Source organism: Drosophila gunungcola, assembly GCF_025200985.1.
Source record: "Drosophila gunungcola strain Sukarami chromosome 3L unlocalized genomic scaffold, Dgunungcola_SK_2 000005F, whole genome shotgun sequence".
Lineage (NCBI taxonomy): Eukaryota > Metazoa > Arthropoda > Insecta > Diptera > Drosophilidae > Drosophila > Drosophila gunungcola.
In genome coordinates this window covers 199,020-214,938 of record NW_026453180.1, presented here as the reverse complement: position 1 = coordinate 214,938, position 15,919 = coordinate 199,020, and the positions used below count along the sequence as shown (strand labels likewise).

The following is a 15,919-nucleotide window of genomic DNA, read 5'->3' as shown; positions in this document are numbered from 1 at the left end:
AAGTTTGGATGAAAACTGGAGCAACAACAAAGGCTGGGCAGCATTTTCCGAGTAACTCATTTCTCATGTCTTTACTTTCAGCTCCTCAAAGTTATCATTAATCTCGCGCGGTGCAGCAACGAGATGCACACTGCAATCTCTAGGCTATGCCGCCATACATGTAGCATACAAGATCGTTGCTGGCAATTAAAATTTCTCACATATGTATTTACATACTCTCGGTGATTATACGAGGCGATAGCTTCGTGGAAAACAAGGTGGCAATTAGCCGTAGAGAAACACTAGCTAACTATAATGCAAATACTTGGTATTCCACGATCCATAGAACAGAATGAATTACTCACACGCTGCTTTTATGCCCAACAAAGAAGAAATGTTTACAGCACAGCGCAACTGCAATCCATTTGCTATTTTTACATCAAAACAAAAAATAACAAACATAATCTACACATATTTCATTGAGCGGGAATATTGCCATTTCCATTTATTTATGAACCATGAAAATGCAATGAGAAATGGCGAGTATAAAACGAAGACACTTTGGTTGGCGGGTGGGAAAACTTGATCAATTTCCTCAAGCGTCTGCTTCCGAACTTGTGGGTGCCCTCCCCTCCTGCAGATTGGCCCATCTTCTTCTTGTTTCTCTCTCTCTTTTACTAACCACAGACAACGGGGCGTATGCGCAATAAATTAAGCGCTGCCATTTCGCCCAGCAAGTCAACTCAAAAGTCAATTAATAAGAAACAGCTAGCAACAGAAAAAAACGACAGCATTTCACTGACCAGACAAACATCTCGATGTTGCGGCATCGCAGCTGCAGATGAAACTGTATTTAATATATAGTAGATGCACAGAGAAAAATCTCTACAAATTATGATTATTATTTTACATAATAATTGTAATAATAAAACACCTTTTAACATTGGTTTTAAGATTTGTTAATGCATTTATAATACTTATCATTGCTTTATTGTCTATTTGAATATCAGTTTCAAAGAGATAATGATTTCCTTTTGTGTGCGACCGAGAGTTGATTGCCTAGTGACGTCACAAAATGCCTGCACTCCGACTTTTGACCAGTTCACAAAGGTTAACTCGCTTTTGCCTTCTTCCACCGAACGTGAGAGAGTTTCAGTCTGTCGCAAAGTTATTTCAACCATCTTCATCCAGCTGTTTCTGTTATGGATTTCGTTTATTTCTAAGCGCCTCATTGTTTTCGCAACCCAATCTCATTTCGCGTCAATGTCAATCTCGCAACCCAATTGCCCAGACAAAGTCCAAGTCCAAGTGACTAACTAACAGTCGCAGTTCAAACATTTAGACAATAGCCGGTCCGTCAACAAACGCTTTCAATTAAGGCGGTGAAAAGCGCAGAAAAATACGAAAACTAGAAACACAAAGCATCGTTCTGTGAAACATCTGCACCTTAGAACAAAATAATGTAAATTGCCTGACGAGCTGGACGGAAAAAGATCGGGGGATCAGGGGTTTTGGGTGTGGGTTAAACACGTGCCTGGTCAACTCTTTTCGAACGGCAACATAAGTTACATTTCGAACGTGATTTGATTGCATCGTTACCCAGTAATAGAGGAGTATGTAATCACAATGGATATCAAGAAAATAAAACTTATTTTTTATACCCATAACCCCGATAAATTCCAGATTTAATGTTAAAATAAAAACTCTATAAAAACTCTATATTTAAAATGTACTTTCTATTAAGTTAAAAAAAATCAATGATAAAGTTAAGTTTTTATTAGGCTAGACCAAGCCTCATTTTTTCTATTAAAGATGAGGGAGCCAAGCAATAAATAGAATATTATTACCAATGAAAATGGAATGCAGGCATTTTAGTCACTTTTCCCCTGCAGTATCTAATCACAATAGTTGTTAAGAGAACTAAACATTTTTTCCACGTTTATAGCCCAGATACAGCCCATTATTAAATATTTTATATCATAAAACAAACAAGTTACTTTCTATTGAATAAAAAATGCAATAAAAATTACATTACCATTAAATGAGATCTAAAAGTGCTGGATAGTTAATTTTTATTTGAGGCTTGGTTCTCTAGTAGGTCAAGTGATGTATAAAATATTAAAACCAATTTAATTACAATGCAGGGCATTTCCCAGTCGAGTTTCCACTGCAGTTTTGAACTCATTCTGAAATTGAGTAGAGCAAATAAAAGAAAGGGAGAAAGAGTGAAGGCGGCAGGAATAGAGGAAGTGAGTGGTTCGTCGTTGGGGGAGTGTCCGTCAAAATAGCCGCAAAAGTGAAAATCTAAACCAAAACCAAACGAATTCTGGTTTCAATTGCCCGCGGTTTGAGTTTGCCATTGTTTAGACACGAGTTTTGTTTTACTTGGCGAGGGTCTGGGGCTTTGAAGCGTTTTTGTGTGTGAGGCTCAGACGGTGTTCCAGCTGCTTGACGACGATAAATGCAGACTGCATGCGATGCGGAGGATGGTCGGTCAGGAGCGGCTGTGAGCCGGGTGGTTGCCAACATTTTAGCAGCCAATAGCCAGCACAGCCAGAGGAGTATTAAATCTCCAAACTCGTTTCGTGCCCCAAAGTGCCAGTCAGTCTGGGACTGGACTCGAAAACTCGGAGACTCGGAGACTGGGAGACTGGGTCTGGGTCTGTGGCGATCCATTGTTTCGCTCAGCTGGCCTGGTTCAATTTCTACAGATGGAAAACGCCTCGGTGGCGTCCAGGGGGAAAATGGAAATGGAAAATCACATCAAGCATATTGCGGTGATTTCATAACAAGTGTTGCAAAATGTTCGAATACAATCGGCCTATAATTTAAGATCTTTTCATGTGTATAAAGCATTTGGCGTGGGCGAATTTTTATTTTCTTTGCGGAAAATTCGTATAAGTTGAGTGCTTCTTCTCTTCTCTCTCTTGTTATTTGTGTTATATTCAGCTATTTTAAGATCATTTTTTTTTATATATTTTCGTTTGTGTGAGCCGTTAGGTATTCTAAAAGTTCCCCCAAAGCGCATCAACAGTTAGCTTTTAGTGCAACTGGGAAATGCCGTTAAGAAAATTCTCTAAAGAAACGAAATTTATATGTAAATTAGGCCTCAAATTTGATGACCTAACAGGTTAAATTGACTTGGCGGCGCTTCTCAATTTCCATTCAAATGATATTTCATTTGTTTATTACTGAAAGCTTTGTTTTTTTGTCTGTTAGAAAATAGTTTTCACTTTTGCAAATGAACAAAAGAGAACCCCTCTGTGTTGAGAGATCGTAAAATAAAATCAACTTCCCAATTTGTTTATAAAATTATGCATCTAGCTTCCCCTTTATTTCTCTTTTACCTTTCCCTAAACCGGTTTTGCACTTGTCAGGAAATTATGAAAGACCCGGCCGTAGAATGCATAAATAATAATACTAACAAACAAATGACTAAAGCAAACATACGAAAAAAACAACATCAAAATCTTTTATCAAAACATATTTTTTTTTTTTGTTGTTGTTGCTATCTATACAATGGGAATGCAAATCGAGTTGACGCTTGGAAATCTTTATGATTTGTAATGTTAATTATGCCGGAGGGGAGTAGTTTCCATTAGTCAGCAAATCAAATCGAGGCGAGACAATAAAGCGAATGCATAATCCAAGTGACTGGTGGCATCCCATATGAAAACTGAAAGTGCCCAAAAGCGAAATGCGGAAATGTAAATATACGAATCTATAAACAAATTATGAACGCAGTGCGTTTCAAATACAAATTGATTCGTTTTCGATTTCAATTGAAAATAAAGTAAAAGTAGCCAGCAGCAGCAGGCCTTTTTTGGAAAATCGGGAGAACCGCTTGAGGAATATCGTTATGGTTTCTGTCTGGCCAAGAAAAGTTGGACGTGATGTTTACTAAATAAGAATGCCACGGAAATGCGTCAAGGAAAACAGTTTTCTGTGGGTGGCGGGTTCTGTGTATCTCCCTAGTTTTCTCTTCTTTTCTTTTTTGGGTTCAGTTTCGATCCACTGACTGGCAGTCAATGTTAACGTAAACACTATCACGACTATCAACTTGCTTTTGTTTATAATAAATGCGCCGAAGTCTTATAAAAATAAACTCGCTCAACCGAATGCATTGCCTTTGGCTGGAAAATTCACTTCACCTCAAGTCCAGACTTTTCTTTACTCACAGTGCTTTTCGAGCCAATTGTTTACATGGCAATTGTTTTTCACGTCGCTTGATTAATGTGAATTGGAACTTACCTGCAAGAAAAAGAAAAAAAATGGTTAGCTTATAAGGTTTAATTCTTTGAATTAAGAAACAAAGATTTTCCGATTCCGTTAAACATTGGTTTACATTTTTTTGATTTATGATACAAAATGAAATATACAAGGAACAGATTTACAAACAATAAATGTATCGATGTATCTCCAAAAAACAATGAAAAATTCTCTGGAAAATTAAGTTATTCTAATGTAACTAATTTATACCAATTTGTGATTCTAGAAACATTAACCATAAAATACACCAAACTTTACAAACATTTTCAGAGTAAGTACAAATTTTATAAGGCTAATAGAATGTTATTTTGATAAACTCCTACGATAAATATGGCTAAAAATACCAAGAAGATATAAGTTAAAGCTGATTAAAACTGTATAAAGGCGCCATGAAAGGCAACTCTTGATTTTGCCAATACTAATATTGTTTCTCCTATGAATCACCTATCATAACGAAAACTGGCAAGCAATAAACCAATTTAGATATTCCTGGAAATAAGTGTATCAGCACATAACCGCTGGACTGAATAAGCGAACAGCTCAATTTTCCTTAAACGAGGCAAAGTCAATGTTCTCGCCGCAAAGTACTTAGTTATGTTCGTCGTCAAATCAGCGCTACCATCTTTCCATAATCTTCCTATCTTCTTATTTACAGCAAATAAGCAAACAAACACGAGTCACGAACACTGAGGAGCACACTCACATGGATGCAAAATAGTTGGCAGCTGCCTCAAGTTTGCACAGTTTTCCACAATGACGGCGAGTGCAATGCTCCGGGGATCCCCTTTCCATTCCCCTTTCCCAACCACCCACCTCCGCTTAACCCACCTCTTCTTAACCCCTCAAAGCCCACGCCACTGAACTTCTCTGCACCACTTGCAACCAAGCAGCGCGCAACTTTTATGCCTTCTTCGTCGCCATCTGCAGCTCCCACTGGCATACCTTATGGCTCGTACCTCTGGACTCCACTCCACTTCATCTCCAACTCCATCTTCGACTCCATTCCTCAGTCCTCAAATGGAGACCCTGCCCAACCCTTTCCCAGTTTAGCAACGTTTTATGGCGGTGAACTGCAGTTTTTAATAATATTATGTGGCACGTTTGAGTGGCAACAATGTTGCCGGCTAATTTACAGAGGCTTTTTCAGCATCAGGGCACAAAACTTTATAACTTTATTTGACATTTTGAGAGCGTCTTATAAAAGTAGAACAGCAATGTCTTTTGAATTTAATAAGTAAACTATTATTAAAAGTCTATCAAAGGTATTATAATATGTTTAGGATTTTCCTGCAGTTTTTCTCCGTGCACAGCTAGTACTGATGATGATGATCCAAAAAGAAGTGGATAAAGCGATCCTCTACTATTATAGCCATATCAGTGAAATTTCTCACGGTGGCCAAGGAAATCATAACACAACAAAGCACTGGGAAAACAAAGATCACCAGCAGCAGCAGCCGTTGATGAAGCGATTTGGATCGTTAATGGATGCTTTTTATTTGAAACTGTCATAAAACATCAAAAGGCAGACAAAAGGCGAGCACTTCATGTGCACAGCACGTCATAACACATCACCTCCCCTTGACACGCGTCGGCAAAATACAAAAATGCCTGAAAATGATTCAGGACTGTGCAGAAATGGAAAGCGACCCCAAAACATATGGATGGATGTGAAACGATGAGTCAAAGATTGGATCAGGGTCCACAGAATCGATTTTAATGCAACGTCCACGGTTCAATGACTTTTACGCAGCAGCTACATGTTGCAGCAACATATTCGCTCTTATCGCCAGAGTATTTAACGATTTCCGCTATAACTCCTCCATGTGGAGGAGTTTCCAATTGCCCACACTCAGGCGAAATATGTACGTATAATAAAAAACAAACAACAAAGTTTGCTCACATTTTTTGCAACAAACAAGATGGCCAAGCGAACAACAAATTTATGTATTTCTGAACACAAAAAATACTTGAATTTTGGCAGGGCTCTAAGGCTGGGCCTGTCATGTGGGCAGGAAATGAAGCTAATTTGTTTTGCGGGTGTGCCATAAACTGTTTTTTTTTTGTCAAAGGGGTTGAGGAAGACCCGTCGACAAAGGCGGTTCCATTAAAAAAAAAAAATATAATATTAAACGAAACCCAAACTAAAGGAAACTTAAGCCACGCAGGCAGCCTGACTTAGCCTTCGTGTTTTACTATACAGCGCTTATATGTTTATGACAATGATAAAAGCGAAGCCGGGGCTGCGTCCTCAATTCCTCGTTTTTCTGCTCTTTGCATAATATTTAATGACGAAACAGGGACACAAAAGCCATCCTTTCCCTTACTCTTCGGCCTTTATATTACTTCCCTGCCTCGCCAGCTGCCTTTGAACTTGCCTTCGAGCAGGCGGAAAAAAGCTCCTTTCAATAGGGCCAAAGCTGTGACAGCTTCTTTGCGACAGCAAAACACTCGAAAAATATTTTATAAAATTATGGGAATTTAATTTATGATATTGAAAAAGAATTAATTATAACCAGAATCATATTCAAGAAAATTCATTAAACTCTACCTGAGATTTCATTGTTTTCTGCTTATATTTGTATACCACTTATATGTGTATTTGAATATACCTTTATATTTAAAAATAAACATGATTTTAAATCTTCACAGCTATAACTCAAAACGGACTTATAAATATAACACTTAAATTCTTAGGGCTTTACTTATTTCAAACAATTTCTTTATAATCATAGCTATAAGTTCATCATTAAAATACATTTCACCCCACTCTTTGTTAATTTAAATTATAACTTTCAACCTAATGCATAATGTATAAGCTGGCTTATTTTTAAATTCCCCTTTTTTTAAACCCCCATTTCCTACAGTGATCCCCCTAAGCAAACATTGTCACACTCTGCACAGCAACAAAAAAGTATTAAACAAACATCGTAATCAAGCACTTTGCCGCAATGTTAGCGGCATTACATGAGAGTCTGGAAGTGGGTGGGCGTTGGGCGTTGGGAGGACCTGAAGGACAGCCCAGCTCAGCTGATGAGTCATACAGCTGAGCTGATGGTTGTATGCGTGGGAGGGTGGAAGCAACAGAATCTAGAGGAAGCAAGGCCACCCCCTTTTGGGTGAGTCAGTCAGACGAAGTGGGTGACTCAAAAAGGAAAGAAGGTTTCTATCAACTAGCTGGGATGTAAATAATGAAACGTGCTGCTAGAATCAACGGCTAAAACGTGATACAAACTGGCATTAGGGCACATTTTCATATAAACGTACATACATATATAGGCATACTGTACATAACACACAGGGGATCGAGAACAAAGGGCATCGGTTGCCATGACGTCTCCCATTTACCACTTCAGTTCGAGTGCATTTTGGACAAGAAAACAAAAAGAAATGGGGTTGCCCGATCCAACTGCAATTTCAAGTGATTTGTGGCCGATTTCTGTTGCCGATTTCTGGCAAAATGGCACACACTCCCTCTGGGACAACCAGATCCACTCGAAAGGAGGGCTCTCCAGGCATTAACTTGACTTGGTCATGAGCCATCAGCGGCCACATGTCGCCATGTCGGGAAAAGTCAGAAGGCGTGAATGAATTATCACGGCCTGTCCATAAATCTCTAGACTAATTAATAAATGGTGGAATAATAAAAGAAAAATTGCCAAACAAAAGCTGACAGCGCAGGGTCAGAGTTGAGCCCGGCAACCTGTTGATAATGAGCAGCGGAAAAGCGTTCTTATCTAGCGAGCAAACAAACTACTAATTCCGACCAATCCAAAGAGTCGATAAGCTAGACTAACAATATCAATATTAGGTCTACACATTCATTTTAACACAGAGAAATATTAAAAGCTAAAATACGACTTTGGGATTTAAATAAGAAGAGTTTAATTTTAAATTTTATGTCATTGAAATTCAGTCAAAAATGATAGTAAAGAAAAAAAATATATTAATATATTTTCAAATCACCTACATAATTCCCCTATCAAATAATTTAAATGAAATCTTTGAAATATCAAAGATATCCAGTTGAATCTGATATTTTTTCTTGTGGGAGTGAATTCTCTTTTTATTTTAGCTTTCCATGCACACATCATAAATCTTCGTGTGGAATTTTAATTATTATCCAAAATCGAAATCTTTGATTCATGATTTTGTATTATGTATTTTTTGCCTTCGGTTCGAACCACACCCAACTTGGCCATGTTGTGGTGGCCGCAACTATAATTGAATTTGGCCTTTGTTCCCCTCAGGCAACCACAAAAAATATTCTAAGCGATACGTAGCACTGGCCACATTGTGTATCTAATGTCTAACTAATATTTACTTATTAACCTTTGCTGATATGATACGCCATGTATGTGAGCTGATGTGAGTGTGCTTCGTTAAACAAAAACGGTTTGCTTGTAAAACTCTGAATTTCACATACTCTAGCCAAAAGTATTAAGAAATCAAAGATCGAATGACCGTGAAATCTTGATATTATTTCAAATATTATTGCAGGTGAGATAAATCACTTTGGGATACATTTACTTATGCTAAAAAAGCGTAAACATCTTGAAAGGCTTGAAATATTAACATTTTCTTATGTCACTTTTGGTGTGTGGTTAAATGTTTTTAGGTAAAAAAAAAATTGTATTTTAAATATTTGTTTTGAACACAAAAACTATGTCTTGTAGAATTTTACGATGTATTTCTATATTTATATTTAGATTACATTTTTTTTTTTGCTTGAACCTTATCATAAAATATAACATTCCCTTATTCCCCATAGGGTGATTAATCTACTGTTGATATGGGGCCAGGCAATCCCTCTACTTCCGATAAAGTGAGCCACAAATTAAATAAACTGAGCCAGGGATTTTTTGTCACCTGTTTGTGTGCGTGTCTATATAGATTTTATGACCAGCAACAGGTTCATTTAATTTAGTCACATACGGCTGGCCAGTGAATTCGCTGATAAGTTTTCTTCTGACACATCGCCAACAAAGAAACTGAACTAAACGGAAACGCTCCAAATGCTCAATATAGCTGGAAAAAACTACTAAAATCTCTAAATCGCGAAATTATTATAATGAATTCTGAACAAGATTTTTCTCCAGCTGAATCAGCGGCAGGTATTTTGTAAACAAAACAGCTTCTCTGACTCACTTGAAGTGGCAACAAATTCATTTGTTTTGGAAATGCCAAGGTGTTAATCATGGAAATAGAGAAATTCGGCCGCATTTTGTTCACGTTCTTTGCACTCGAAATATTTATGTATTCCAGCAGAATTGTATGTGGTAATATATTTTTTATTTTAATATTTTTATTTTTGTTTTATCGCTTTTCTGGAACAAACTATGCCAAAGTTGGTCATCTTATCAATGTGGAGACTTAAGTTAAGAGGAAGTGGGTGCGTAATATACACATATTTATCGTCCAAGAATTTTTTGCTTATCTCTGAAATGTTTTCAAATATTAGAACAATATTCCATGTTAATAATGACTCCCATGTGAGGCAATCGCCGAGCAGTGGCACAAATTTAAAATGGTCGCCGCAGGCGCCGCAACCGATTTTTATTTCAAACTCCAACGGTTACAATTTGCATTTTAAAATATTTGTTGCCTGCATTGGCAAAAGTGTCTTGCGGCTGTTTAGTATGCATGCGGCGCAAACTGGCTGAAGGCTACTGAAATCAATAGACGCCACGACAGACGGACGAAAAAATGGCAACGCGAGCCAAAGCGTGCAAAATGCAAAATTGCAAACAAAACGTAATAATTTTACAATGCACTGCCCAAGACGATGTGAATTGAATTTGCAATCATGGCCAGAGTGGTGAGACAAATAGAAAAGGATATAGAGATGGTGAGAATTGTTGAATGGAATGTGAAGATAATTTTGCTGGCAACAAAAATATTAAGTATATAAGTATAAAAATATAAATGATGTTAAAAAAACTTTCTATTAAAATTGCAAATGTTACTAAAAGCCATTGAAAAGATGATATCATGTCTAAATTGTAAAAAAAAAATATTTGTTGCTTATTATTTACCATCATCCTTATCAGCTATGATAAGCCGTGATAAAAAGGAATGAATTCCATATTTTATAGCCCATAAAAAAGGCAACCTTAAACATATATTTTTACAATGGTTCATTTCTAGATTTCACTGTTCTCCCCCCAAACAATTATCTTAAACGCACTTTGCAAATATTTTCAACTGACGCCACACATGACAATCAGTTATACATTATCCCCATACTAAGAACCCCAACGATTTGCCAAATAAATTACCCCTTAGTCAGCTTTTCAACTTTGTCTACGGTTGCCGCCAAATTCGGTTGAGTTCGCATCTTCGCATCCGGATGCAATAAAATCAGCGAAAATGTTTTTGCAACCCCCCGTGGCGAGCGTGAACTTGGAAAATTCCCTTGAGTAAGCCAAAAACTATTTTTATTGTAGTCGAGCGACATATTGCAAGGAGAAAAAATCGATAAGGATGTGTAAGAGGCGGTGGCGATGCAGATTAAGATTTTCAGATAGGGTGCGTTTTGCAAGCAGGACGAGAACGAGAACAAGTGAAGGAGATATCCAAGGAGCATGGCCTTGAGCCAGAGAGTCCACCCCAATTCCGGGGATGTCCTGGCCCTGACACTTGCCTTCGCTTAATTGGAATTGTGCCCAAGGAGATCTTACATAAGGGAAAAGAAAACCAAGTGCAGTCTTGAGAAGGGTGGCCTCTATACGGGGAACTGGTGATAGAATTTCAATCATGGCGGACACGTTAGAAATAGAACGGCATTCATCCCCAGGTCCTCCCCCACGACAAATAACCTGCTGCGAAAAGATATATGAGCTTCGACTTCATTTTTTATGGAGCGTGCGGCCAAACAGTGCCCTACAACAGTATGTCCACACCCCGGACACATAAAAAATGCTTTACGAGCCTAGTCAAGTCTGTCTGTGGCCATATTTTTAGCCGCTCAACAAGTTGGGGCAACCGAACCTAAAGTTGTTCACCAATTCGATACATACTTTTTTGCTAATTGCTCGGGTGAACGTCTCACGTTGGTGAATGTTTCGGTATCTGTTTTTATTTTGTTTTCTGTCTTGGACCTTTCAATGTCATGTGAAAACTGATCAAAAACGATCAACGGTGGCAGCAGCACAAATTGCATGAAAATTATTTACACAGTGCTCGACAACATTAAACAGCTGCACTCGACTCGATGGCATTGAACGCCAAGTGGAGGACCGAGGTCTGGAACTGCGGGGATGGGTGGAATAAACGTGAAGAGGAGCCGGTCAGTCATCGGTTTGCAAGATACTGAGAAAAGAGCTCTAGGAAAACCAGCTGATTATATAGGGTATGACGAAGCAAAACACTTTAATGAAGACAAATTATTCATGGAGGCAGCAAATTAGAAGACAGATAAGTTAGAATAAAAGTCTACAGACATACATTACTTACATGTAAATGCTCTACAAAATAAGTGTTTGGTAGATACAGATATAACTGTTTTGTACATATATATTTTGTAACCTTGGCACTTGAAAATACAGAGATAAGACGCTTTTTTATGGATGATTCAAGTATAAATAACCAATTTTGCAACTTAAAGTTAAGCGTTATGATGAAATAACTTTTACACTGCTAGCTAAAACACGTATTATCGGTTTAAACTTTAACTAATAAAATGAATCCTTTATATGTCTTTTAAATCTCTCATCAAAATCATCATTAATTCAATATACTTTGCCTAGACCCGACGCAATTTGAAATTACAAAAACACACTATTTTTAGGCTCACTCTGTAGTCACAAGAAAATCCAAGAGCTGCGGCGGAGAAAAAGAGTGAGAGAGAGGAAGGAAAAGTGAGATATGTGGGCGGGGTGTTTTCCCAAAAAAGAAATTCCCATTAAATTCAAATGTCGAAATAAATACTTAACAAAAAGTGATTTTATTTAACCAAGTTTTTTTGGGCCCACAAATTTTTTGGTTTTTGTTTTTTTTTTTGCATATGCAAAGCACCGAGTCGCAGTGGACGGCGCATGCTTTAAATTTAATTAAAGTGAAAATCTTGCACATAAAAAAATGGGCAACAAAAAATGCAAAGAAAGTTTTTTTTTTCCATTTTTTTTTTCGTTTTACTGGCAACTGGCGCTTGTTGCTTGTTGGCGGCTTATGCAGGCCCCGCAATTGACCCGCTTAGCCACGCGCTCGATCGGCGTTGTTATTAGCCAAGAAAATGGACAAGGGGGGAGGAAGGGAGCCTATGATTTTTGCATTATAAATGTACAATATTATTATTACTCTTTTTAATTTTGTCCGCTTCGCTTTCCATGCACAAATTCAATTAACCGAAATCTTTCTGGTTACACTTTCTTTGGGTTAAGTGGCATATCGAGTATTTCTGTGGCGTGCAAATCATTTATGCAAATGTTAAAAATACAGTTTTGGGCATATATAATGTTCGTCGGCTACTGATTTTCGCTAAGCGAACAATGCTGCGTGATTGAGTCTGCAAACGTAGGTAGGAGGAAAATGGAAAGAGGGGCTCCAAAAACTGGATTTCTACCACTAACATGAGTCACTAAACAACGTCGTGAAGCCAAGAATAAAGCAAAAACTCTAACAATGTTGAATTGGCCATAAAACCTGAAAAGAATTTGTTTATTTATTTTCTTGAGAATTTGTGTATTACTTTTTCACAGTTCTCATATTAAGTCTTTTAAGAACCTACCCAGGAATTGTTTAAGTTTGGCCTGGTCTGAAGGTTGTTTTTTTTTTGTAATGTGAGATTTCGTTTACTTTTAAATATGTTAAGTTCTTTTTTTTAAATTTAATTTTCTTTTTTTTAATTTAATTGTACTTAAGAATATTTCAATGTAGTTCCCAGTTTTGTTAGTAATATTTTTACTTTATAGATTTCCCAGCTTTTTATTAGTTTCTGCTGCTTTTCAGCTCGCTTTGAGCCGAATGCAAATCCCCTTGACAAACACTTGACAAGCTTTTCAGAGCCTAAAACTTACAGCAGACACTGGGCAAAATCCAACTAAATCCCTGCAACTAAAAAAAAGTATAGAAAACTGTGGGAAAAAAAGAGTACAACAAAAATGGCAACAAATAGATTGCAAAACGTTGTCTAGACGTGCAGTTTTGGTCCTGACACCGGGGAACCTCCTCTGCTGTCGAGGCGAATTTTCCGCTTACACACACACACACTAGCACACACACCTACAAGCACACGCACACCAGCACACATTTTGAGGGTGTGCCGGCTGCTGTCTGATGAAAGAAAACTACCCCCGAAACGCGGAAGGCATATAAAATCCATCGATATTCGAATATCCGAATTGAATCGAAATCAGCAAAAACTAAATCGGTCTAAAGAGGCGGAATGAAAGCAGCTGAGGCAAGCTAAAAATTGCTTTTATTATACTGTTTGTGCATTTAAAAATCCCTGCACAGGCAGGTAAGCTTAAGCTGGGCGTGTCAACGCCCTGTCCAAAACTAGGAAAAAACCGTCAGAAAAACAGCTGTGAGCTGGAGAGTTGAATTTCATAGACGGAGAGCGGAAAAAAAACAAAATAATAATAATAATAACAATGTGGAGACCCGGTACTCGGAACTCTATGGATCGAAGTGGAATGTGGGGCCTCCGCCGAAACAGAACACAAAATCCAAAGAAAATAAAAACAACAAGAAAGCAACGATATATCCGAGAAATATATATATTTCGTTGGGGCGCACGCGGCTGGCCGTGCTCATATGGCAGCAATTTACATAAAACCCGCAAAACCAGTTTTTTTTTTTTATAAAGTTTCAAGTTCCAGCTTGGTCGGTAGACAGAAAAAGACGGCAATGCAGTGGTAGAAAGAGAAGGACGCCATAAGCGCGCGTTCTTAAAACATTTGCCTGCACTTTGGCTTATGGGAAGCAATTTGTAAAATTCTCACTGCTTTGAGCATTTGAGTGGATTTCCTATGGGTAACTGATGACATTGAAATAATTAATTGACACAAATAAGTTTGCTCAGATTGTTCAGCCAATTAGAAAATATTGGGTTTTCTTACTGGAACTGTGGATCAGGTTGACTTAAAACGGAAATTTCGAGCTTGCCGCCGAGAATACAGAAACCTTTTGTGTTAAGAAGTTATGTTTCAAAATTTATATTAGGATTACAAGAGTTTTTAAAAAAGAAAGCCGAAAGACTTGAAATCTTTCAACTGACTATTGTTTAATTTAATATTAAATATTGTTCATGCATATTTTAAAAAGTTTTAAATGTATGGTTTTTTATTAAAACTGCATTTCTACAACAAATATATAATTAAGAACTGTCTACAAACTGTGTTATTTTAGTTTACTAACTTTTCAATCATGTCCTAGTTTTACAAATGATTTTCCTTCAAACATTAAAAAAAATTGTACCCCTCAATGAACAGATAATCCCCAAAATCGAAGGAAAACAGAACTTACCCATAGCTCGTTGCCCCAACTCATGTTGTTGGAGTTTTGCGCTGCGTTTTCCGATTCGGCCAGTTTGTTGTTGCTGCTGCTTCTGCTCGATCCGCCTGCCACTGTTTTTGTTGTTATAATAGTAATCCACAGAAGATAATGTAATCCACAGACGGCGGAGAAAGAGGGAGAAAGCGAAGAATAGTAATAGATGAGAATTTTTATTATTATTTTATTATTATCCCGCAAAGGTTAATTAATTTTATAGTTGCTTTTTCGTTTTCATTTTCCGTTTTTTTTCAGCGTTGCGCGACGCGATGTTTAATTTTCTATGAAAGAGAGCAATTCGAGTCATATATTTCATTTTTTTCGGTGGTTGGGCAGGTAAGAAAGCATGTAAAAAAAAGAGTGGCAATGCAGACGTGTCAGTTGCAATAGCAGGTAGAAAAAAAGGTAGAAACAATTATAACTAATGGCAGTTTAAACGCTTTTTTCTTTTGAGGAGTTGAAAATAAGAAAATTCTATGCACTGGTATTTCGCTGCGCAAAGAGAGAGAGCGAGAGAGATGGAGAGAGTTGGAGTGCAACTGCATTTCATAATTGAGAAATAGAGAGGACAATTGGAATTCTACTATTGTTGTATTTACATAATTTCGCACTCAACACCCACGAACACTCGCACACACATGTAAACACAATTGCCGAGTGCAATTCTTCTTCTTCTGCCACCGTTTTATTGCTTTTCGTTTATTATTTTACTTATTTTCTGCAAGTGCAATTGCAACTTCATTTTGGGTTTTATGCACTTCAGTATGCGTCATAATTCGGCGACACTCGCACATACACACACTCTCGGAACACCCGCACTCACACAACGCAAGCATTTGTTTCTCCTTTTTGGCGTGCGAAAACAATTTAATTTCAACTATCCGCAACTATCCGCTCGTCGTTGTTTTTTCTCGGGGTTTAAAAACAGTGTGACCAGACTGGGAGACTAGTGGTGTGGAATTTTCTATTCCAACTGTCATCGATATTTTCATCGTAGTAATATCGATGTTTATTACGTCTCTAAGAAGTAAAGGTAGTCGAAATGCTGCTGTTCTTGCTCGCTGTTAAGTTTCCACTACAGTTATTGTTATTTCACATTCTGTTAACCGCCATATAAAACGCACTCAATCCAGTGAATAGGTTGTTATCGATAATTTCAAAACGTTTGGCGGGTCATAAT

General features: G+C 37.6%; 1 protein-coding gene across 10 annotated transcripts in view; it reads right to left on the bottom strand.

Moving 5' to 3' along the window:
• The window catches only part of LOC128259435 (formin-binding protein 1-like), a 35,202-nt gene extending 19,499 nt beyond the window's left edge, over nt 1-15,703 (bottom strand). For all 10 annotated transcript variants that reach the window (XM_052991792.1, XM_052991793.1, XM_052991796.1 and 7 more), the window contains exons 1-2: nt 15,563-15,703; nt 14,713-14,813 (exon numbers count right to left, since the gene is read on the bottom strand). In XM_052991792.1, the coding sequence (XP_052847752.1) occupies nt 14,713-14,813; nt 15,563-15,575 (114 nt within the window). In that variant the 5' untranslated portion in view covers nt 15,576-15,703. The remainder of the gene's footprint in view (nt 1-14,712; nt 14,814-15,562) is intronic.
• Between the last annotated feature and the right edge of the window lie 216 nt (nt 15,704-15,919).